The sequence below is a fragment of the Seriola lalandi genome, unplaced genomic scaffold (genome assembly GCF_002814215.2).
Source record: "Seriola lalandi dorsalis isolate HSWRI2012SDOR001 ecotype SW California unplaced genomic scaffold, Sedor1 jcf7180002054885, whole genome shotgun sequence".
In the NCBI taxonomy this organism is placed as follows: Eukaryota; Metazoa; Chordata; class Actinopteri; order Carangiformes; family Carangidae; genus Seriola; species Seriola lalandi.
This window is the reverse complement of record NW_019525437.1, coordinates 7,105,312-7,130,875: the sequence shown is the minus strand read 5'-3', so window position 1 is coordinate 7,130,875 and position 25,564 is coordinate 7,105,312. Positions and strand designations below refer to the sequence as shown.

General features: G+C 39.0%; 1 protein-coding gene across 2 annotated transcripts in view; it reads right to left on the bottom strand.

The window, feature by feature from the left end:
* The window catches only part of atp11b (ATPase phospholipid transporting 11B), a 52,374-nt gene extending 32,498 nt beyond the window's left edge, over positions 1–19,876 (bottom strand). For both annotated transcript variants that reach the window (XM_087180015.1, XM_087180016.1), the window contains exons 1-13: positions 19,575–19,876; positions 12,327–12,443; positions 10,811–10,900; positions 9,069–9,149; positions 8,565–8,672; positions 7,266–7,394; positions 5,226–5,329; positions 3,917–3,964; positions 3,343–3,407; positions 2,752–2,833; positions 2,506–2,656; positions 531–728; positions 7–165 (exon numbers count right to left, since the gene is read on the bottom strand). In XM_087180015.1, coding sequence (XP_087036141.1) covers positions 7–165; positions 531–728; positions 2,506–2,656; positions 2,752–2,833; positions 3,343–3,407; positions 3,917–3,964; positions 5,226–5,329; positions 7,266–7,394; positions 8,565–8,672; positions 9,069–9,149; positions 10,811–10,900; positions 12,327–12,443; positions 19,575–19,601 — 1,359 coding nt within the window. In that variant the 5' untranslated portion in view covers positions 19,602–19,876. The remainder of the gene's footprint in view (positions 1–6; positions 166–530; positions 729–2,505; positions 2,657–2,751; positions 2,834–3,342; positions 3,408–3,916; positions 3,965–5,225; positions 5,330–7,265; positions 7,395–8,564; positions 8,673–9,068; positions 9,150–10,810; positions 10,901–12,326; positions 12,444–19,574) is intronic.
* Positions 19,877–25,564: the final 5,688 nt, after the last annotated feature.

The following is a 25,564-nucleotide window of genomic DNA, read 5'->3' as shown; positions in this document are numbered from 1 at the left end:
AATTACCAGGTGGGGCGTAGAACCATCTGGTGAATCGTCTGTCATTCCCTCCGGTACCAGTTTGCCGTTAACTTCCCGGTACTTGGTTCCGTTAATTGAACACTCACGGAACTGCATCTCGTTTTCCGTTAGCGTACCCGTCTTATCAGTAAAAACATACTCCACCTAGAAAATAGAAACACACAAATATGCATATATAAGATAAAGATTACTAAAGGTGAGGAAGAGAAGTTTCCTCTCAGTTTCAATGATCTGTTTTTAGACTTTTGCCATATGTAAATAAGCTTACATTTATTTAAATACTATGATAAAAATATAATAGTATATTATACACAAATATATCCGAATGAAAAACTCATTATTCATTTTCTAACGCAATAATAATTTCTACTTTCTTATACTTAATTTATAAAAAATAAATAAATCATACAAACAGATATTTATGTAAGCATTTACTGTAAATGTTGTGTGAGCTTGTATGTATGTGTATTCTTTTGCCATGTGTGTGTGCATCTATTCCTTTTCCATACCTGCCCCAGCTCCTCATTGAGGTCAGAGGTGTTGACCTGAGCTTTCTGGTCACTTTCCTCATGGTAAAGGTCCAAATCCCAGCCAATGAAAAAGGAGCCCAGGAACTTCTGCATCTCCACAGTAACGTAGAGTGAGATGGGGATAATAAAGTTGTAGAGGACCAAAAATGCCAAGAAGTCTGAGATGAACTTCAAGATCTAAAGGAAGCAGGACAGAGTACATTATTATTAGGATGAAACACAAGAAAAGTGTTGTAAAGATAATGATAAGCCTGCAAAACAAATGTGTTTAATGCAGATCTAAGTCACGCACAGGAGGATGGTGCTTCAGCACTGATCCTACTAAATCAAAGCAGGCAGTGTAATCCATTCCCATAAAGGAGTTAATTACTTTACGTGACAGGAAAGGAGAGAGAGAGGATGACAGACTGAGAGACAGAGTAACAGCAGCTATGCAAAAGCAATGTTTGTGACATGTTAGACCTGGAATTGAGCTCTGGCCAACTTGCTAAATAAAATGAATAATAAAATGAATTAGAAAAAGTTAAATAAAACACATTAAAAATAAAATCAGGCTATTCCTGATGTCTAGGATCAGACAAGATATGCAAGGAAAATACTGTACCTGTCACAGTATAGTGTTAATACTATTTGTCCTGATAGTTATCCTTTTTAGACGTGGATATTGTAATATTTAGGCCTTCAATTTAGACAAATTTCAGGCTTTTAAAAGACTGAACGATTCCTCAGAAAGAGAGGAAGTAGCTATGATGTAGAGATGTGAGAGATGTTGTCACTGGTAAAGGGTATAGACTAGGGCTGTCCCAAACGATTCTTCTTTAAACGATTAATATAGCGATTATTTTTTAGATTATTCGACTAATCTAACGATTATTTTTTTTATTAACTTAACAGTAATTTTATTGCAATTATTTTCCAGTTAGTCATTTAATATAACAATTTGCCCCGTCCAACACACACACTGCACCAGGGTGTTTCCTCTTTATGTGCTCGTGCATGACTGTCGTGCTAGAGTGATATGCCAGATGCACTTTGCAGAGTCTGCAGACTACCGCACCGTTGGTGTCAAGATTAAAGTATTCCCAAACTTTGGAGGACCGTGTGCGAGCCTTTTTGCCGCGTGTTGATCCACACGCTCCGTCGTACTGCTGGTAGACGCCGCCATGTTGTTCAAATAGATTACACAGATGCAAATCATTCACGTAGTCAATGACTTCAATTACGTCATCGCGTTGTCCCAGTCCGTGTGCTGCGCTTGTATCCGGGTAAACCAAAGACGATGGATATAAACGGTCCCATTAGAAAGTTCCGGTTTTGGTCTATGAACATTTACCCTGTGTGGTTTTACACGACGCGTCGACACTAAAATTCCACGTTGAATAATTTTTATAATCGACAACGTCGATTACGTCGGATAATCGTCCCAGCCCTAGTATAGACTGTAACAGGAGCACCTGTTAAACTACATCTAACACAGCCATTATTTTGTTGCTGGTATTCCTCTCTGTCTCCAGGGAGCAGGATGGCCAGTTTACAACTGACTGATTAGTGTTGACAGGTAGGCTGATAGGCTGGCAGAGTGGCCCAGTGACAGACACTTCCTCTGTTATGCCTTGTCACAAAATCTAGATACATTAACCTCCCCTCCCAGCACCATTCTAGGATTCTGTGTGTTTGAGTATGTACATGTGGATTCAAGTCTTTGCTCATCTTAATATCTTTACTAACTCTATTAATTTATATCTGCAGTAGAGAGAAAAAGCCCACATCTTTTTGGCGAGGAGATGAAAGTGGTAGAAGGTGCAGGTGGCAGAGGTAACAAGAGTGAGACAGAACTGGAACGTCGACTAAAATCTCACTGCATCTAATCTCTGGGGCTGATAGCCTGCACTACTTACAAAAAACAAATCAATAAGAATGTATTCCTCCAACGCTTAATACAAAGCAGACTAACCGGACTGCTGTTTCTCTCTTGTTCTGTCTTTTGGTTGTAGAAAGGCTCGTCCCATTTGTCCTCAGCCTGCCAGGCATACTTCAGGATGGTGCTGAGGATGGCCTCGAACAGGAGGATGCCCAGGTAGATGATTAGGAAGGTATTCATGGACCTGACACGGGAAAATATTTTTTTAAATAAATGTTTAATAAGCATATCTGGGAACAGCAATATCTTGCTCATGCTGAGGCTAAAGAAAGTGCTTACTTCTCCACTGCAGAGCGTTTCTGGGACTTGCACTTATAGTTGAGGGCCATCTTGGACTCCATCCCTGTGTAAACTGCCACACCTGCAACATCACAATTTGTTAAGGTATAACACCAGGCTTGTGAAGCATTAGTCCCACAGACCATTGATCAAGTTGTGAGTGAAGTCTTGAGAGATGGTAGAACACTGGCTCTAGTTCTCCATGCCAAACAATTACAACATCATACACAGTACACTCTAGTGAAGCTTCGGGACATTGCTCTAAAAGCTGCAGATAAAAATGAGATTTGAAGATTTAGTCTATGAGAACGGTCCTCAGTTAACATAATCAGATCTCAGCCATATGATGAGGAGTGGCCTGATGTCCATGGAACTTGGCTTTCTTTGAGTCACATCATTCTTCCAATATCCACTAGAAGCAATTCAGAAGCAACTTGTTCTTGAACAGCTGTATTTTGTCCTTCCTTCTCTCTCAATTCAACTGGAAACTTCCCATTTCAAGAAATAATTTACCCCTCTAGCTTCTTCCCTTTAAGGTGAAGGTTTGGGTTTTCAGAACCATGTCTTTTGTTTCTCATTGTATTGACTCACCGAAAATCTCTTTGGTATTTTTCAACCTGGCCCCTCGCAGCAGCAAATTCTCCGGACCCAGCGGTCTGAAAAACAAAGAGAAACAACATAAATACAGAGAAAGATGGATGTGGTTATTGGATTGTGGTACCAACATGACACATTGTACCTTGATGAAAATAAAATAATAAAATTACTCAAAACCTTCTTTGAAGTTCATACATCTTTTGTGTATTTAATTAATCATTTTCATTTGGCTACACATTGTCTTCTCTTTTGGTCACATAGCTGCACACTGCTGATTATATACCTTAAATAACTTTAAGTCTTTTTTCGAATGAGTGTTGTATATGAATATGAAAAACAAATTTCACACACACACATACTTTCATGTTTCACCCTCCACTACCATCCCAGTATATTTGGTTATTGGTGGTCCCTGATGCCTCCCCTTACACTACACCAGGGGCTCTCTATCCAACCCATCTTATTCGGGAAGTCTGTTTAGCAATATTTTGGCCCTTTTGTATTAACCTGTCTTTAGTTCATCTTGCACAAATTATTAGCCAAACCAGCTGGATGAATCTGATCTCACCTGACTATCTCCTCCCCATGCTGAGTCACCGTGACCCGACCAACAAACCTGGAAAACAACAAAAGCACTTCAGTTGAGTGGACAGATAGAGACAGTAACAACATTCATTCTCTCTCACACACACACACACACACACACACACACACAGACAAACAATGACACACACACACACACACACACACACACACACACACACAGGAAAACAAGCTACTTGAAGAAATCATGTAAATGCATAAAAACATTGGAAAGGCTTTTACGTGCATTTCAATAACCAGTTTACTCTAATGCATTAGATTGATGTCTCTGCAGCCTGTACAGGTTTCCTTTGGAGCACTTTCCCTGATAGGGCACAGAGCAAAGAGAATAAGCTCTGTTGTGAAGAGCTTTTCTTTAACTGTGAGAAAGTGTCTCAACGTTAACAAAAAACGAAAATGACAGATTTAGACCAATTAACTTCATTTTCTGATGGATTTTGGATTAAATCATTTTGAAAACAAGGATGCATTATGATGAGTACAGATCTTTCCTTTCATCCTGCTGCAATGCTGCCACAGTGATACTCTCCCTTTATGGAGTATTTGTCATGCACATGCTGACATGTTATAACCTCATAAGAAACCTGTTGAAGTGTATACAATCAGGCTCATCCAGCAGAATTTGAACAAGGTTTATCTTAATGCCTTAACCTGATTGAGGAAACTAGGTTTTTTGTTAACACGATTATGAAGAAATCAGATTACTGCAGAAAGCTGACAATAGCTGGATTAGTTAAGTGCATCTTAAACGCAGGGAGCGTTAAGACACACACACCAACCCAGAGAGGGGGAAGGGAGAGAACTGCCGTCGAAACAAGCTGCCTGATCTAAAAATACACTAATCGATCCTAAAGTAGCCAGCTGAGACCGACAAGAGGAAGAGGGGTTATTGAAGAGGTGATGAAGCCATCTCACACCATCATCCATTTAATAACACATCTCTGGCAGGATATTTCGATCATGTATTAATCAGGGTGGTTTTTAAAATGGGGTCCAGAGAATTCAAGGTGTTCTTAAGGGGATTCCAGAAAATGAAATGAGTGAAATGATCTGTACTTACAGTGAAACAGATATAATAAATAAAAACCAAGAATACAAACGTAACATACAAAAATCTATTCTATCCTATATAAGATTTCCAAATCCAGAATCTTTATGTCTAATTTTCTAATATGGGTTTAGCTGGGAGTATCCTTTGTCTGTTGTGAGTGACTTCCCACTGGATTTTCCATGTTCTCACCCTGAAGGTGTGTTTACACACTGGTGCTGATTACCTGTACAGGTCAGCTTCTGGTTGTTGACACTCCACCACAGCCTGCAGAGCCTCCAGCTGGGACACTGACTGACACACTGATGTCTCTGCCACAGAGAAGTGGGTCTACAGACACACACACACACACACACACACACACACAACACAGAAATACAGTTAAATGCTGATGAAAGAGAGTCATTGTTTCACAGTGAACAAAGATACTGTTTTTCAGTTTATATGGGAGAAGTTTTCCTACAAAAGACAGTGAGAACTCATGAAAAAAGTCATGATCACACAGATGTACTGTTGGAACACACAGCTTTCTATTTATGAAACAACCGGTTCAGTCAGTTGGTGCTGCTCTGCAGGAGAGGAACCACCTCAACTGTCAACATGGCCAACAGGAAGGAGGGAGAATGTCAGGTTAGGGTGAATGTGAGAGTAATACAGACCAATGGATTTGAGGAATCATGATTTTATTTGCATAATATTTGAACCAAAGTAGATTGTTGCTGAAATTGGCTCTCCATCTATTAAAAAAAAATCAGAAAGTGGATAATCACTGAAAATTTCCAAAAGTCAGATAATGTATAAGACCAACAATATCCCTGTGTTAAAACACAGCAGGGGGCTGTGCTGGTGGGAGGGTGTTGTTTAAGGTAGGGTGACAGAATGAGGTACAATCCCCAGAGTTCAGCTGGAGTGACAGATTAATGTATTTAAAGGCTTATCAGATGTCGAAACACATCATAATGGTTTATAATACTCAAAGCCAGGACTTTACAACTCTAGAAATTCATGACAATGACAAGTTAAATAGTAGAAATATGGCGTTCACACTACAAAGTAATCTACCAGGAATATACACTTGCATGTATGTGATTAGTCCGTGTTGTCAGGCGAACACAACAAAACTCCAACACCAAGAAGACGGTGCACTAGTGTAGTATCACTGTACTATACAGCATGCAGACAGCTGCGGTTGACACCAATTTAGAACTATATCAAAAGGTGCATAGATTTTACAAACACATTTCTAGGCCAACACAAAAACCCATCATGCTGTATAAATAAACTGTAACAGAAACAGCAAAATGTTGTTAGAAATACAATTTTGCAACATAGCCTCTGGCAAGACTGGGAGGTAAGGCAGGGAGGGGAGAGGGAAGAGAGGGGGGGAGGAGGGAAGAGGAGAGGGAATTTTCTAAATATAAAATTAAGAGATAGGAAGCGTTTTATAGTGAAATTATATAATCATATCCAAGTCATTTTAATTTTTTTTAATGATATGCAGACACCTGGCAGGCACACACACAAGCTGCCATCAGTCATGTGACAGATACACATAGGACTGCCATTTGAACTCTAAATTCCAACTAATCACAGATGAACTCCCATTATATGCAAACAATTCCCATTAAATAGCTTATGGGTGAGTCTCTCTCCATGCATAGGGCTTTAATATGAGTTCCATCAGCCTTATGCTACAGGAGTATCAGCATGTCATCAACCCTCTTTTCCTATGCATCACCTCTATCATCACTGGTGAGTCCATTCATAAAAACCCACTAGCTGCAGTTCTTCAGAGCACAAAGCTACACAACCTAAAAGGTAACCCGTGGAGTTTTTGACCACTAGTAGTGCTAGTAGTCACCTCAAAATGTTTTTTTATGTGTGGGTCCCCACTTTGTTTGAATTGTGTACAAGGATGCACATGTAAGTGTTTGATGAAAAACACTGGATGAATGAACTTTTAACAGAAGTTTAGCTTGTTTGTTTACATTCCACGGGGCATTTTTAAGGTGGAGCAGTTGACTTGAGGCGTTTGCAGGTTTGAATCCCAGGAGTGGTTGTGGCTATCTTGTTTATTCAATCAACTGGTTGACTGCACTACAAACAACACTTTTTGCAGAAAGAAACAAAACCTCACAGAGTACCTTTAGTAATAGACTGTTAAATGTTTTCACACCACAACTTAGACACAACACGGATGACACACACAGACACAGACAGACACACACAGACACACACACACACACACACACACACACACACACACCTTAAGGTTGGTCTCTCCGTCGAGGCTGGCTGTGGTGATGTGACAGGTGCCATCTGCACGATCTGATGACAGCAACACCAGGTCAGCAGGGAACGTTTCATCTTTAGCCACACGAACAATGTCCCCTACCTAGATGGAGGGAAGAAAATCACACACAAACCAAGATCAATGCACACCACACACAAATTCAGACAAACACACAGATTGTTAAATCTTGACTTATTTCTAACTGTTCTTTTTGTGTTAATTAAATTTCCTTTTGTATAGGACCATGATGAAAAAAACATTCTGGACTGTCATCCTAAAATGTTTGTCTTACAATCAGGTTAGTTTCAGTATGCACGAAATGATCTCTTTTTGCCGATTATGACTTCAAACTATGCAATGTGCCACAGTAACCTAAAATTATAGGTTTAGTTAGACAATGTACCTGCCTACGACAAAATCTTCTTGAAATTTGAATTTTGGGTTTTCCATGTATTCAAATTCATAATTTTTAAGTAATAATACAGCACTGCTGCACCTTTGTTTGTTACAAACACTTCCAAAGAAGCTGCATAATTAGATGATTGTCTGAGTAACAAGTAAGCAATTTCAACATTGTTACTCTGAGCTGCCGGTATTCAATTCTCAGGCTTCTAAACACCCTGCAACTCTGCACACTTCTCTGTCTTTGTATTAAATAAACTCTTTCACTCCAGGTGACAGCAGATATCCTGGCTGTGACTGGGTAAACTGTACCAAGAGCTTCAAGCTTAAAAGGTTAATTTACTGTTTGACTAAGGCGCACATGCCATTCAGGTAGCATTGCTTTGGCTCTGGACACACTAGTTACAGTGTCTCTGAGAAGCCCGACTTCTTCGGAGGATTTATGTGCACTACAGTGTTCTGAGTTACACGTATAACCAGGTAAGAAAGACACCTCATCAGTGAGAGGACAGGAAAGAGAAAGACTTGCTATTGCTAATGGGATGCTGCAAGTGTGCAAATAGCTCAAAAATGAGTCACTATGGTTCACCAACAGTCTTCAGGAAAATGACAGGCTGAAATACAGTATGATTCAATACAGTATGATTCAATACAGTCAAATAATAATATTTACATGACACTGGCATTTGCTGAGACAAATGCATCAGTCATAGAAGATTCTTATATTATCTTTCTATACAGTCTAGTTCTACAGAAACACTACTAGCACCAGGAATTTAACAGCTAGGCTAAAGTTAGTTAAGGCAATTGGCTATGAAGTGTGAAAAGTTATTCTTAGGTCCTGTAAGGTGCACGTTTCAGACATCTTACCCTGATGTTCTTAGATCTTGTCTGGACCAGACTTCCACTGCGAACCACAAACACTGGAGCCCCATTCACCTCATTGTCTGCCTTGTGTCTCAGCCAGTCCTCATAGCCCTATGAAAACACTCATTCAGTAACCAACAAAATGCAGTTGACAGCTGCCAGCTTGGTGGTCACAGTGGAATAAAGCATTATTACAACAGTGGTGACAGGCACGAGTCACAGGTCAACTGAGCTGACTAGTAGCTGCGTATGTTAATCTGACCACACTGTTTTGTGTCAGTGCCAAGTTCATTACTTGTTAGAGAATATGTCATTATGAACAACTTCAAACAAGTTTTGTTAATAAATTTAAATTCAACTGAATACTAAACTTAGTTGAAACAAGTTGGATATCAGAAGTTGTTGGCTACAATGAATCTAACTTTAATCATGCAGCATGTACAGTGTATGTTACTTCCCCATTTTCAGCACAACAAAGAGGAAGTTATCATGTGTTGGTGTTCTCACCTGTTTTATTGCAGTTACTGTAATCACAAAGAAAAGAGGCAGACCGCTGGTGACTGGGGAAGTTGGGGTGTCTATCATTAACTGCAAAGACAAATAAAAAGGAGGTGATGCAGAGATGCCAACAAAGTAGATGTGCAGTGCTAAAAACAACAAACAATAATACCACAGAATCAGTCAGAGTGGGTGTTCCCTGTTAGAGAGAAAACTAAAAAGAGAACAGAGGGAAGTGGTGGCTGATGTGTCAAACAGGAAATATCTTTAACTTCCTTCAAAGGTTAACTGTCAGTTCAGAACTACTCACACAGAAGCATACACACAAACGCACAGCACTTGAATCAGTGATGAAGCATTTTTTTAAGGTTTTACACTCAGGTACACTTTAGGTTCACACACATTTTCCACAAAACTGTAGTTTTACAAAAAAAAAAAAAGGCACCCTTCTCTGCGAGTGTTTAATAAAAACCTCTACTTTTAAATACTATTTTACTTTTGATTCATTCATTCATTTACAAATATTTTTTCAAATATATATGTATATATTTGTGCATTTTTGTTTTTATTTAACAGTTGATAGTATAGACTAGAGGGACAGGAAATGAGGGGAGAGACAAGGGATAAGAAATGCAGCCCTGACTGGACTCGAAGCAGGTGTGTTGCAGTGGCAGTATATTGTTACATGGAGCCACTCAGCCACCTGAGTGACCAATATAAAACATGTTTTTGCAGATGAGCAAAAACTACAATAGTTTAGAGAAGTGCAGAACATGGAGGCAGACACCTGTTGGTGCTTCATAATCCACTACTAGACAGGTGGCGGAGAAGTGCCGAAAAAAGCAGCAATGCTCCAGCAACGGCAGAAAAGACGAAGACTGCTGAAAGGTAAACATGCATGTAAACAATGCAAGTTTCAAATAACCAAAAAATAGTTTGTTGCAAATGCAAATATTTTATGAGAAAGAAAACACAATCTACATGTCTGTTAGCCCTCGAGGATACAAACAATGGATTTAGGCGAGTCACACTGATTGTAAACTGAAACTCTGTTTACAAGAAAACTCCTCAGGATACATTTAAAGAAGACACGCCAAAGACATATTTGAAGAGGTAAACAAACAGTAAAAACAAACATCAAGCTCTAATAAGAATTTACATAAACTACAATGAAGACTTTTCTTTACATGGTTTGTTAAGGGAAACAGCGGTTAACAGTGGTTATCTAGGAATTCATCTCAGGCCACCTAAAAATTATCAAATGGGCCATCCAAGAAAACATCATGTTCATAATGTCAAGATAAAAAGAGGCCCTCCTTTCAGTAATTCAGACTAAGTTGACGTCAGCTTCACTGAAAAGTTGAGTGGGTGAAAAGAGAGCCATTTTTAGACAGAGTCAAGTCGATTGCTTGGGCTTCACTACACAGGCCCAAATAAATCAGGAGAAGTCTGAAAATTTGAAAGCCAAATCTTACTTGAGCACAGGCTGAGTGATGCAAAGTGAAGGCCCAATGCTTAGGGCTGGCTTTAAAGTCACACGTTTAACTTAATGTGTGGGTGGAACGTGTTAAAACAGAGGCAGACCTGTCTCTCTGCTGGGCCCTAGAAGTAAATGAGTCACTCACTCATGACTAAACAGACACACATACATTTGTATTTAGGTCATACTTTAACTGTCACCATCTAACTGAGGAGAACATGCACCTGCCGTAAGTAATAGTGAGCGTTTGTGCAATTGGGAGTGTTATTACCTGTACAAGGAAGATAATGAGAAAATAGAAGTTGGCTATCCTTCTGAACTGCTCAAACAGATTCTTGGGGACAAAATTCCAAATGGTGTACTGAAAGAGAAAGAGAAAGAAAAAACTGCATTGAGGATTTACAGATAAACAAATGCATGAGGCAGTAAAACCAGCACATTTCTGACTGGTGGTATGCAACTAAAAAATGGCACATTAAGAAAACAACTTCCATCAATTCATCTTTAAAGGATACCAAATTGAATAGTGTAGTGTAAGACAAAACCAATGCTTGGCATAGTATCATATGTATCCTGTAACTATATGGCTGACAAAAACAAAATGTCTTTTCAAAGAATTTGTCTTCAAATCTTTTCATACAATTTCATACAAAAAAAGTCAACACTGTACACTGGAACTCCAAATAATACAAGAGATATAACTGCTTCAATTAACAGGAATTTAGTATCCTGAATTTATGCAGCAGGACCTCAAAGTCTTTTGCTACTTGGTGAAGGAGTTCAGCCAGTTGTGCTGAGTACACTGTTCTTCAGAAGAGCTGCTCACTCGCTGCTGTGACTGTTTTTGTTCATCTTAAATTTCAGTCCATCACTTCCTGTGCAGCATGGGCTCGAAAGAATAACAGATGGAAGAAAAAAAACTGTGGTTGCACTTACACTACAGTAAATTTGGAGTTTTAACAACTTGCTTTCATGTTTTTAAGGTGAAAGTCATCACATTAGTGGACAGGTCCACCAAGGTCTGTGTGCTGAGATTTCTGTCTCTCAACAAGCATGACTTAAAATCAATTTAATCCTAGCTGAGGTAACTTAAAGCTACTGTCAATCATGTAATCAACTGCCTAATCAATGAAAGTCATTAATGCTGGAGCAGGCAGCAGCCTCTTTGGATTATTATCCTTTTGTTCTGTCTTCTTCAAACTGACCCACTAATCCACTCACCAACACAAAACTTTTTTGTCTGAGTTGATCTTGTTATCAACAAATCGTGTTTCATCCTATCTCTCTGCCTCTGCACCAGTCAAGCTGGTGCCAGAAATCAGTTAAAGTTTCTTTTCTTCAGGCATGGGTGTTGTCATTGGTCAGGCTCATGCAAAATGTCATGATTCATATCTTTCAACAAACAAAACAACAAGTGCTTCAAACCAGCTAATTCGTTAATAAATAAATAAACAGTGCTTCTATCACGCATCTGTTTTGCATCTGTTGCTAAAGATGCTAAAGTTACAACATTGTGCTTTTGTGGTGATGACACAGAATTTGAAAATGGGATTCTGGCAGTTATGTGAAAAAATAAAGCAAAAGATCTGAAGATTCATGATACACGTTTTATCATCAACCTTTTCTAGAACAGAACTTTTATATCCTTGTATTTAAAAGACAATAAAATTATATATGTGTAGTAAAAAGAAACTATGTATTGCCTCATTCTGACTGACCACCATGAAATCCTGTTGTGATTGCACCATGGGGAAAATTGCAACAATGAAATAAGCAACGTTTGGTACCTTGGATGAGATGATTCTGTTGTCTGCAAAGCGTTGTGGTATGTAGTGGCCATGCTGGGGGAAACGGTTTGCTACGTAAACCGTCCTGGTCTCACTCTGATGAGGGGGGTCAAAGCCCTGAGGGAAGGGAGGATACATGGAAAGAGAGAGGGTGTGGGGAGAAGGGGGAAGGAAAAAGGGACAAATGGAAAAGGTGCAAAGGGAGGGAAAAAGGAAGCAGCAAGTTATTTACAATAGACATCTCACTTTTTCTTCTTTGTAATTATTCCTTTTCAAGTTAAACACAACTCTAGATTATAGTTCTTTCAATAAGCAGGGCAGTGCTACTGTACTTTAGGACAAAATGTTGACGTGTGCCTTTGACCCCTTTTCATGTGCACTTGTGTATAGCTGAAATACTTAGATGATTAACAGAAAATGTATAAGCAACAATTTTTGAAGCAATAACACCCAAGATTGTAATTTTTCTCTAAAACACAAACAATGACCTGGAAATACTTTTACATTTCCACTGGAGGATCACTTACATTTAAAATATCCTTAGATCAAGACATTAGCATTGTAGACAACTGACTGAAATGCAGATTAGGCTAGTGGTTCATAGGCAATGCAACATTGGCCCTATTCACACCTGGCATTAACATGCGTCTCCACATGTGTCTCGAGTGACCACTTGTAATCGGATCTCACTTCCCCCGCTCTTTATGCAAATAAACACATGACAGACGGGTCTGTTTTCAATGTGTTTTTTGTGTGTGTGTGTGTGTGTGTGTGTGTGTGTGTGTGTGTGTGTGTGTGTCTCTGAGCTGGGTGTTAATGCCAGGTCTGACCAGGCCATTATGACCTTATTTTAAAGTAAGTCATTTTATATTGTCAGCATTGAGGAAAAGCACGATTAATCCCTGTAAGTCTACACCACACTAAAATCCCCTTTGGGCAACATTTTATGCTTCTATTCAATGGGGTTTCCGTTACTGTGGTGAAGACATTTCTCTATGGGTCATTATTTTCCCTAGCGCAGCAGAGGTTCTGTTGGGAATTGAGGCATCCTAGAGAAACAATACCAGAAACTACAGTACTGTTACTGTGCATCATACAAGTACAGATGGTGGCATATACTTGCTCAACTAATACTACCGTATACTGTAGTTAGTTTCTGAGCACTGAGTACTATAGCTGGTTAAAGCATGTTTGCAGCATTTAGAGGAACCATGATGACTGTAAATTTTATATTGATACTCTGCACATCCTTTAAACTGATATGGACACTTCTTAAGCATGGGTTAATATTAGATTTGTCAATATCTAACATTATCCGCTATTGTTGGTGATTTCTCATCCACAGACCAAAACAAACAGATGCAATTTTTATACACATTTCCATCACCATAAATGTCACAATTTCATTGCATAATTCTAACATAATTTCCTGGTACTGTCCTTTCTATCACACTCAAGTCAACTAAAGTAAGAAGGTTAAAGCAAGTGCTTGCAAATATTTGCAAATGACATAGGTCTAACACAGTCACACTCACTCACACACACACACACCCATTAGCATACACAGAGGAATGTATCCGGGCCACGTCACTCACTCCCACACTGATTCACCTCTGTCCAGGGACACATGTAATCTATTAGTGCCTTTCACTCTCTTATGCTATCCATCTGCTGCTGCTTTCTTACTGTTTTCAAAGTAAATGCACCACATCCAACACTAAGATTGAAAAACAGCACATTATTACCCAGTGTAAAGTAGCTATAGCTAGAAGGTCTCATTATTTCCTCTTGCTGGTCTCATTTACAAAATTTACGTGAATAAATCACTTCATTTCTTTCAATAACTTTCAGCATGCCATAAACAATCTATTTAAAACTTTGCACACAGTGCCCTTTCTTTCATCACCTGGCATGAAAATCAGTGATCCACTTTTAAGAATAAAAACAATATGTGCAGGATTTTCCATTTCTACTCATCCATTCTTTTCCACTTTGTTCAAAGCTTTTAAAAGACATTTCTCTGTTGTTCCTCTGCCTTTACGTTCATTTTAGTCAGATGGTCAGAGTTGTCTCTTGCTCAGCCCAAAGCTAATGGATGGAAGAGGGGTCAAACAGTGGCCACAGTAGAACAGTAGAAGCAAAAAAATAGCTAAATGTACATTTATACCAACTTCTAGCCTCTAAACTTCTGTATCTATAATGTATAATTAATGTAGCCTCAAATAGCATAATTAATTTTCTTTTGATTAAAGACTCTCACACCCGAGAGCACTTATTCCATGTATTCACTGCAAAAAGATATTTGTCTTGCACTCCTATGACATAACATACAGAGCAAATTCAGCTCCATGTATCGGTCCTGCTTAACCACTGAATTGCATGGTTCTTTTTAAACATGCACAGATACTCTGCACAAAAGACAGCGACAGAATCCACACAGTCAAACATACAGTTTACAGTATATACTGGAACCACACTACTCTCACCACTGCACTGATGCAGACTCAGTCATAGCAAACAGCAGCATTTCTCAACTGCATGTGAATTCCTGACCAGGGAAATGCAGCCTACAAAGCAACTTCTTACAAATTTCAAGTGCATGAATGAAACTTAGTTAAAACTACTCAGTGTATCCTGCTGTGTTGAATTGTGATAAACCATGCCTTATTAAATGTTCTGGAGAGCGATAGGTATTTCTGGAAAAAGCTTCTACCAGCTCACAGAATAAAGTTTACTTTTGTTTTTATCAGTCTTTAGAACATTTTAAGAAGAAAGATGAAGTGAGCATGTAAAGTTAAACCATAAAAAATCTTTTAAAGCAACATCCTGCCTCAGACTCAATCAAGGTTGACATACAATACTGTATCAGTAGCTTAGAGTTGCCATTTATAACCAGAGCTTCTTGGATCAACAGGAACATGCACAATGCTATCACTGTTTGTTAACACTGGCAGCTGAGCAGCTCCCATGAGGCACTAACATTTAAACAGACATTAAGTAATACAGGATTTTAAATCAACCTATATGTACCAGCAATTGCAGACACTTCCTGACACTGCAAGGGAGGGGTTTTCTCACATCTAACAAAGTAATTGTTGAGTCACTGGCATTAGTCAATGAGCTGCAGATAGATTATGGCAATATGTTACACTTTAGCACTGTTAACATATTACTTAATGCCCTTTTACATGATTACTGTAAGGGACCCTGATGGTGGTTGCTAGAGGAGAACATTTCTTATTACCTTTCTCCACCAAGTTTCTCAGACAGTCTGAGGTGTCTGAGGTTCTAAATCACCATCATATAAATCAGCTGTCATTCGTTCAACCATCAGTATCTTTCCACACCATAACTTAAGTTATCTTAATTGCTAGCTTAGTACATGCTTAACTGTTCTGTGCAACTGTAACAAAGACGTGGTCTTGAGAAATGAAGGGAAACACGTTACCCAATGTTTCTGTAAGCACCACAATGTAGCTTTAATGTAGTCATTGCTGCAGCATCAGTCACAACAAGAAAAACTAGTAATTTCTACCTTTAACAGTAAATAAAACAATATTCTCACACCAGGATTATCTGTTCGATGAGACTGAAGTGTTAAAACCATTTATTGTCCCTGTGCTATGGCCTATCCTAAATCAAGTGCCTGCGTTTAATGCTCCTCTTGGGGCAGCAGATATTAAATGACAACAATGGTCCACACTATCCCAGTTATGTCAAGCAAATGACTCTCACGTAAAGAGTACCACACTGCATTTCACTTTAAGAGGTAAACAATTTACTTTTTAATTCATTCCTTGAATGTTTGAGGAATTTTGAAATAACCAAAATAAAGAACTAAACATTTAAACAAATTTAAACTTGATCCAGATCTCTTACCGTATATATAACTCTGCAGCACTACAGCTACCAGCAAGTTTGGTTAATATAGACTTAAGTTATTCCAATGCAGGCTGACTACAAGTGTAGATAATACACATACATGCAGGTTATGACTTAAACATTCATTGTGCTGATGTCATACTTGGCTGACGATTAAATATGACTGGCGCGGATTAGAGGCACTTGACCTTTTCATTAAGTACACCAATAAGGTGAGCCCTGCTAGAAGCCATTTTTCATTTTTATTTCCCCTATTAGAAAAGATTTAAAGAGGCTGACACTGAATATTAGAAAGAAAATAACAGGCCTCATTCACATTTTTTACTGGCAGCACTGCAATGAAAATAAACATAAGTACGACTCTCAGTATAGCAACAATTGCAATGTGTCTTTCTTGTAAACACTAAGAAATCATACTTTTTTTTTTTTTTTTTACACATTTTGCCCCCAGTCTCTCGCGCCTCCATCAATTTGTAGACCGACAGGTAATTACTTCCTGCGTAAAGCCTACAAGTCCCAAACTGCCTTGGAGGAATAATTGCCCTGAACAATGGCTGGCAGACAGCTGAAGGCATCAGAACCAAGGCAATGAACTGAGTCGTAGTGCAGGCTAAGAGCATTTAATCAAATGGGATGAGCTAGTCAGGGATGGAAAGAGGGAGAGATGGAGTCACATAAAGACTAACGGTAAAGACAGAAAGACTGCAACACCAAGAGAAAGACAGAGAGCAATAGCCTGTGGTCAGATGCGGTGGGAGGTGCTTTTGATGCTATTGCTGATGACAAGAGCAATACTAACATGACCAAAGGCATGCCAAACACATATCTAATAACATGTGGCATGAAATGAATAGCCTGAAGCACAGCTGCAGATGATAAGGAACTGGCACAGACTGGTTAATTATCTGATGTTTTACTGCTTTATTATAATAGACTATTAGGATTGCTGCAGCAATGTCCTAGAATGATCATGAATGAGACTATAAAAGCGTAGGACATCCTGTTAGTTCAGCAGGATAACAACATTTGTGATGTCATACATACCAAATAACAATTATCAACATAATCTTATCCATTTTTCACTTCTTTCAGTGGGTTTCTTTCCATTTCACTCTGACATAAAAATTAGCCTGCAGGGACTGAAATTTGTTTGAGATAAGGAAAGTGTATCAAAGTAAGCAATGCATAACCTCTAGTTTAGTTTCAGGTTTTTTTCTCATAAAATAACATCAGTTGGAGGCAACGACAGTTCTGAAATTTCTTCTGGCTTAATGCATTAAAGCAATATCAAAGCTTTACATCTGTGAAGTATGCCTTTGGGAAATAAAACAACACACAAACCATACAACACAAGCAGTAATAATATATCATTGAAGTTATGAAAAGGACAATGTGAAGGTGGTGGTTTCTTTAATTAAAACAGCTGCTGTTCCACAGCCAGATCACACTTCTCAGACATCCTGACTGTGTGAGTTGACTTTTAATACCATGTGGGCATGGAACAATATATATATCAATATAAAAACTTATGATGTGCTTTGGAAAAAGGTCAGAAATAATATAAATAATGCAATTTGCAATTACACTTTTACGTTTCCAGAACAAGACGTCAAAGGGTTTTCCCAGTTGTAACTGTTACTTGTACTGTAATCATAGTAAGTCTTTTATGATGTAAATGCAGCATTACAAGCATGATGTCAGTATTACTGATGGAAAAAGACGGACATTAAAAGCCTTTCAGACTGCCTGTTAGGACTCCCCCACCTTCCCCTCCTCCTTTCTCCTTCCTCATGTGGACCAATGTCACCAGGAAGAAACTGATAAGTAATATGCGAGTGAATAAACATCTGTGCATTACCTTCCACCTGATACGAAGGTCAGACAAATGCCCTCAACAAACTTTTTCATTAGGCCGCTTGTATCAAGATGCATTTTAATTACATTTTTAATTAACTAGGTGGGTCAGTTATATGGGATGGGTCAAATGAACTGAGCTATCTCAAATTAGGAGGAGGCTACAATTTCTATGGACTCAAACTCCCTATGGTGCTCCTTAAAAAGTGAAGGCCAACATTAATCTCTAAATGGAAAAGAGAAAACTTTTTTGAACACACTGACAAACTGAGCAAGAGCCGCAGAATTCAGTAAGTTAACATTGATTAAACTCACTGGCTATGGTGACATCAACAGTTTGGCCTCATCTCATAATATGCAGTCATTCATTCATTCATTCATGCATTCCCATGGGCATGCCCCCCTCACATGCTCACACAGCCTCTCTACTAGTCACACCACTCTCATTTATACTGTATGTCAATGCAGGTTCTTATTCAAACTTGAACTGTACTTTGACATACAGAAAATCCTATCATAAAACCATCATATGACCATTGTGTTATTGCAGCATGACTGAAGCACAAATCATACATCCCTCAAGCATAATTCATAACTCAATTCATCTACTCCATGTTACTCCATGTACTGGCAATAGTAGTTATAATCAGAGTCAGGTATAACTAATTTATTTGACATGGTCTATTATTATTGGTAAGCTGCTCTACTGATGCCTTTGCCTGTCGAGGTGTCACCATACAGTCATGTTTGTGGGCAAACAACAGGTGATTACAGCAAAAACAGGATGCTCTCGAAACACATGTAATCAATCGAAGACCGTTGATGTTTAATATAAGCCAATACATACAGATCTGGCTATATAATAAATATAAAACACTAGACCGATACAAAGGTCTCATTAAAGTTAACATAAGAGAGGTCACTGTGTATAATTATATTAGAGATTTGAGGCTAATATCTAACCAGCTGTAAAGTTGGTTTATTGACTCTTTTGACACAAATAAACAAGTAAAAACTCCGTCCAAGTTAGAGTACTGTGAGGTAGCAAACGTTAAGAGTTAACGCTAGCTAGATGTAGTGGAGTTAGAAACGCTGTTTAACTTTTTACATTGTTAGCCTGCTAGCTGGCGTTAACTTAGTTGACTCTCCAAGTATTTTTCAATGGGACACGAGTAAGTTGTTGTTAAAATGCTAGCAAACTTCATATAAACTCAAATTTAAACTCAAAACTCCGGTCTCAACTAGTTAACAGAGTTATCCATTGTCAGCTCATCAACAGTAGCTAGCTGGGAAGGTGGCTAACATGTTAACCTACACCTGGCTGTCACAGCTGCGAGACAAACAATAATGTTTTAGACATATTGGCAACAGCTAATTGGCTAGGTTAGCTTGCTAAATTTTACCCAAATAAAAGTTAATACAGCTTTCCGTGGGCTGAGTTCTGTAGAACATGACTGCTGTTGTGGGCTAATGAAGGCTAACGTAATGAGAAAGGTAAGGAAGCAGTTTTACCAGCTGCTGTCGTATCCACCGTAGCATCCTTGCAAAATACGTTCGAAGTAGAGAGCACAGTCGCTAGCCCAGCGCTAGCAACTAGCTACTCCAACAAAATCGTCCCAAATCATAAATATTTCCCCCAAAAGGCATCTATTGTCGGTCGCATTACGCAACACATTCATGCAGTGTAAATGTAGAAAAAAATCAATCCAGTCTTTCCCATTCCGTGGTAATGTCAGAAAACTGAGCCCCGGTAAAAGTGACAGACGGCTGGTCACAGAGTCCCAGCGAGCTGCGCACCATCTCTGCTCTGCCACGATCAGCTTCCCCCTGCCAGCACACAGCTCTGTGCAGACTCTGACTGTTCTCTGGCGGCCTCGCAACGCCCCCTGCCTGCTCATCATCATAGATAGATAGATAGATAGATAGATAGATAGATAGATAGATAGATAGATAGATAGATAGATAGATAGATAGATAGATAGATAGATAGATAGATAGATAGATAGATAGATAGATAGATAGAGTCTGTGATTTATCTACAATAAAGTGTGAAAAGTAACAGTAAGACTGGACAGCTTTTAGAGGATGAGTTATATTTGTGGAGCACATCAGGCATGAGTGCAAGTGTTGTTGCACTTTTCTTTTTTAGTGAAGTTTATCTAGTGTTGAATGGCCCTGAACTTATGCCTTATATAGATGTGGTGAGATATGGTGCCTGTATATTTTTGTAGTGGTGCTATTAAATTGCAGTGTTCACTGCATTGCAAACTGCTAATACTGAATACACCAAATAGCGATAATGCAGGGCCTGAGACATATCTGGATTGCTTACTGGGCACTTTTTATACTGGAGAACGCTATTTGACATAGAGCCAACAGAGTGGAGACTTAAAGAGGATTTGCTTACTCCAAGTGTCTCTTGGTTTTAGATTTTTTAAGCCAGAGATAATTTGTCTCTCCTCTCCTGGAGCAGCCCCTAACTGAACATGAGCTGGAACTAGTCCCTTTCACATTCATCCATGGGCCTTTCTTATTCTATTTTCTTAGATTTATTAAGTGGCCCCCTTTTCTTGAATGTAAGATTACAAACATAATAATTTAGAGCTAGACATAAAATGGTAATCCTAGAAAGAGAATCTGTTAGGTGGATACAGCATGCATTTGCCTTTTATTCCTTTCTTCAGGAATGCTCTCCAGTCCTCCATTTGTTCCAGGATTTCTCTTGTGAGGCATCTCACATAAAGTGAGGTCATCCTTGTATATGTAGCTCTCTCCCAGTAATGAATCCACTCCTGTTCCCTCCCTCCTTCGAGACTTGGCTGCTGCACATAATCAGTTGATAATGTATAGACAATAAATGATACCACACAGGGAGAATGAGAAACGTTCATACTTTTGAAAATATCTGAAGGGTTTGGCTGCACTGTCAGTTTTCCAAATTGATTCAATATGGTGTATATTATTGAAGACACTGAAGTGATGTTCTCATCAATGGCCAGAGAAGCAAATGGCAAATGATAATCATCCTGTGTAATCAATGTGTTCCAGCAGCTATATTTGGACAGAATAGCTGCAGCTGCCCAGCAGTTTTTTCCCTCTTTTTCTGGCCTCCTGAATGAAAAAGTAAACCATACAAATGTTTTTGCATGTTTTTGCATCGTTCTCAATACCTTCATGTTTGCGCCTCAAGGTGCTAGTGACTCAATCCGCTACCACACAAAGCCCCCTCCTACTGGCCTCTCAATCATGAAGGCCTTTTTAAAGATCAGAAAAAAAACAGTGAAGCTAAGCCAAACGCCACCAACATGCATTTATCTCTAGGATTAAGACAGCTTTAGGCCACTCTGTGAGTCAGCAGAGTAAGGCACAGACTGTGCCACAGTGCTTGCAACATCTTGGGATCAAGGCACACTCATCTATCATTTACAATTGCCAGTGTCACGTGCCTTATTGTGATTTTTTTCTGCTGTGCATCCAGTAAAAGCAGAAAATGTCAAAAATGTCTAAAGAAAGACAGCTTTACTCTGCAAATCCTGTCGCTAATCCGCTATCTGTCTGTGTTTGTGTGTGAGCCCAGAGCCCAGCGGTTCCACCCATGTGACTGTCAGGGTATAATCTCTAGGTTGCACTGACTTACATAATGCCACTGCAGCAGCAACATCTGGGAGCTCCCACCTCACAGCTGGATTGGACACAGTTTTTTAGTAGTTAATGTGAGAGGTCAGCAGGGATATGCATGCTGTTGGTGTTAAGGTACAAACCTTACATCTCTAAATGTCAACTTTTTCAGGGACTGAGAAAATCCAACCCCCGAGTCCCTGAAGGAATCTTCCAGTTACAAGGTTACAACTAAAAGTAGTGATGTTTTGTTTGAACCAGACCAAACTTCTCCTATACATACTTACTTTATCCTTCGGTTTGGACTTTAATATAAAATACTTATATATAGTTTCTCTTGTGCCATACTCTTGTTTGCACTCCACAGAACCTATCCCATATTGTTTATGTCTCTAAACCATGTAACACACATTATATTAGCTGAAGTAATTTCATGTAAGGCTCCATGAAGCATAAGTCAGATCAGATTGTGTGGCCATGCACAGTATGCTTAATAAAAGCCTTCATGCCTCAGACAGAAGAGCACTGGCCAGTGATCCATGATGCCCTTGATGTCTGTCATGGAAGTGAATGGTATTATACAGGATAATGTCTGGCTGTCTTCCCAGCTTGGTATTGAATTTACCTTCAGCTATACTGCAATCTTACAAGTGCTTGTCATGTTGTCATGCTGTAGGCTATCAGGATGAAATTACTTACCATACTGAACGGTTAAGGGTAGAAGTCATCCTGCATGTGTGGCCGATGGACTACACATTATTTGTATGTTTCATGTCACTTTTTTTTTGCCTAATTTCAACTGTGGCTAAAACACTTAGGTGTTCTAACTACTTAGCTATACATAGAAATACTTTATTAATTCAAAATTTCACTAAAGTAAAAGTAAAAGTACTCATTATGGAGGATGCATGGCCCCTTTCAATCTAGTTTATCATATAATTGGATTATCATTATTGATGGATTAGCATTCAAGTGGCTCTTTGAAAATAAGATTTCTCTTTGAAACACTGTACTTTAATTCCACTATGGAATTAAAAATGAAATTGTTCAGGTAAAGTACAAGTACCTAGTATTTAAGCAGAGGCATTCAATTTGAATTTAATTCATCTATAACAATCAAATAAGTTCAGAAATATGTATCTTTTAACTGTAATGCAGTCTTTAAGGAAACCAGTAAGTTATGCTTCATATATCAATGTAGTACAAAATACCTAAGCCGCATTCAATTGGACTTACTTTCTATTACTGAAACAGTTTAGCATTAGCATACTGACCTCTAACCTTTGGCAATCAGAATCTTTACCATACAGCATCCAAACATTCAAACCTGCATATACTGTATAAACCTATAAGGATATAGGTCAAGCATCTTACACAGCTGTATAAGAAGAGGAAACTATAGGCATCTGATTTGATTTTGAAAAATATGACTGTCAATTTTCTTTTTCCAAAAAAATCAACATCAGTCCTGCTTTCAAAATGATCGAATCCGCAAACTTAGCTCACATAGGTTTATGCATGAGGCAAGTGTTGCTTCTTGGCATACTTAAATGATGCATGATCATAGTTTGTCTCCTTTGTATAGATTTTGGCTTTCAATTAGGGGTACACATGATCTCCTCTATCTCCTCTCCTCTCCTCTCCTCTCCTCTCCTCTCCTCTCCTCTCCTCTCCTCTCCTCTGCTGGTCAGTGTGCATGTCTCAGTATTGGACTGAGTTAATCCATCAGGCCTGTTTAACCATACTGTGGCTGATCCTCTTGGTAAATACACTAGCGCTAAGTGGCTTTCAATCATTACCACCAAGTATCCCTAATAGTACTAATAGGCTTAGGACAAGTTTTCCCCCTCTCTGCATAGACCCCCCCCCCCCCGTGTAACGGGTGCTTGCTCAGACTTCGGCTTCCCCTATGTGTGTATATTAGTGTCTGTCTTGTTGCATTAGCGTGAATATCTGTCTTGTAGTGGGGACCAGGACTCCCAGGAGCCTGGCTGAAATGGTCTTCCTACCTCTTAGGGAAATAGAAAATAAATGGATTGGCTTTTAAAGTGATTGGCTGAATCAATGTCAACTGACAATTAGTCTTGAAAAAATTTATAAATAACACGCCACTTTTCAAGCAAGCATTAAAGGCATACAGAAGGAAGTGGTTTAGTATAGTTTTAAAAAAATTGAACTATAAACTTCCAGAAAGGCAGCGATGGTTATTAATTGTAATCAAGTAAAAGTTATTTTTTGATGTTGTATTGATGATAATTGTAAATTCGTACTTTGTAATGATTTGCCAAAGTAAAAACTGTGTTTGAGATTTGATATATGGTTTGAGTCTCCCTCTTGTGGACATACCGAGGTGTTACAACTATAAGTCAATTTACTGTGATGCAATTTGTAAAATGCAACAAACAAGACAAACAGAAATGCTTCTTACACATGTGTGCCAGTGTGTTTGTATGTGTGTGTGAGCTTCTAGTCGGCTACTTTAGATTCCTGAAGGAAGTTGGTGAATCACTGCAGCTCCACTACTTTGTGTGTGAGTGTGTGTGTTGTTAACTGTCAAGGTATATGTGTGTATGAGAGTGTGTGTGTGTGTGTGTGTGTGTGTGTGTGTGTGTGTGTGTGTGTGTGTGTGTGTGTGTGTTTATGTGTGTACGTGCATTAGGCCAGGTGGGTGGTATTGGGTTTCCTAAGGAGCTACTAATTCTTCACCTAACACCCTGACCTCCTTACTCTGTGACCCAGAGAGACAGAGGGAAGGCAGCTCTTCATCCACTTCACTGGACCTGGTCATGGATGACATATTTTATGTGTGTGTGTGTGTGTGTGTGTTTGAGTCCAATGGATCACTGTTGAATGAACCTGGATCTTTATAAATAATCCACATACAGCGCTGTTGGTTTTTCCTTTCACTGAGAAGAGGCAGAAGAAAACACTGCAGTGTTTTTCTCTCTAAATTTAATTCTAATAGAAGAAAGTGTTTTTCTTGCTGCAAGTGATAAAGGTGATTAATTAGAGACAGTTTTCTTTCCAACTCTACTACATTTTTAAAAGGAATAGCATTGGCAGGACATGGCCTTACAAAGCTAAGGGAAGTTTCATCTCAACTGCCCTAAAAAGCACCTAGAAAACAACTGGTCTGCAAACACACAGTGACATTTAAGGGGAAAGTCTGTTCTTCCAAATCCAGTGAGCCTTTCGGTCTGCTACTCTGCTTTTTAATGTTAAAGAAAAATAAAATTAAAGCTTCACTGTGAAGCTCTGCATTTAGTGCAGCTCCAGCAAAATATTACCATGGTTATTTTTTGTGCCCTCTACTTCCTTCCAGTTTTGCAATACCATCAAGAAATGTGAGATAAACAAACTGCATGCACCTCCCTCTCTTTCTTCATTTGTGTTTTGCTGGAGGTTGTAACGAGTTTCAGCCATCATTAATGAGTCCAGCTGTCTCTGGATGCAGTTCAGACTTCTTCACCCCCTGTGGATGGAACATCCTGTCAGTGATAATCAGGATGTAACTTTTTGTCACAAGCACCGGTCACTGGTTTAAATCTGATAAGATTAGTGTAATTTTACAGCAGCTTTTACTCCAGTTTACTCCATTGCAACACATTCCTCAGTGACTGTTCACCAAATGGAAACTGAATCTCAGAGATGAGTCATGTTTTTTGGTGATGCAGTTGTCAGATACTGTGCCATGAGGCAGCTGCTGCAGCACAGCCACCCACTGAGCACCACCTCCGAAGCTCTTGTCAAAAGCATCCCTCTTGAGTAAGATGCTGATGGTATGTGTGTATGTGTGTGTGTGTGTGTGAGTGTGTGTGGGAAGGGGAAATCCATGCTTTGCTGCTTTTCCGATCTGCTTCATTTCTACCAGGACAAGCAGCTGC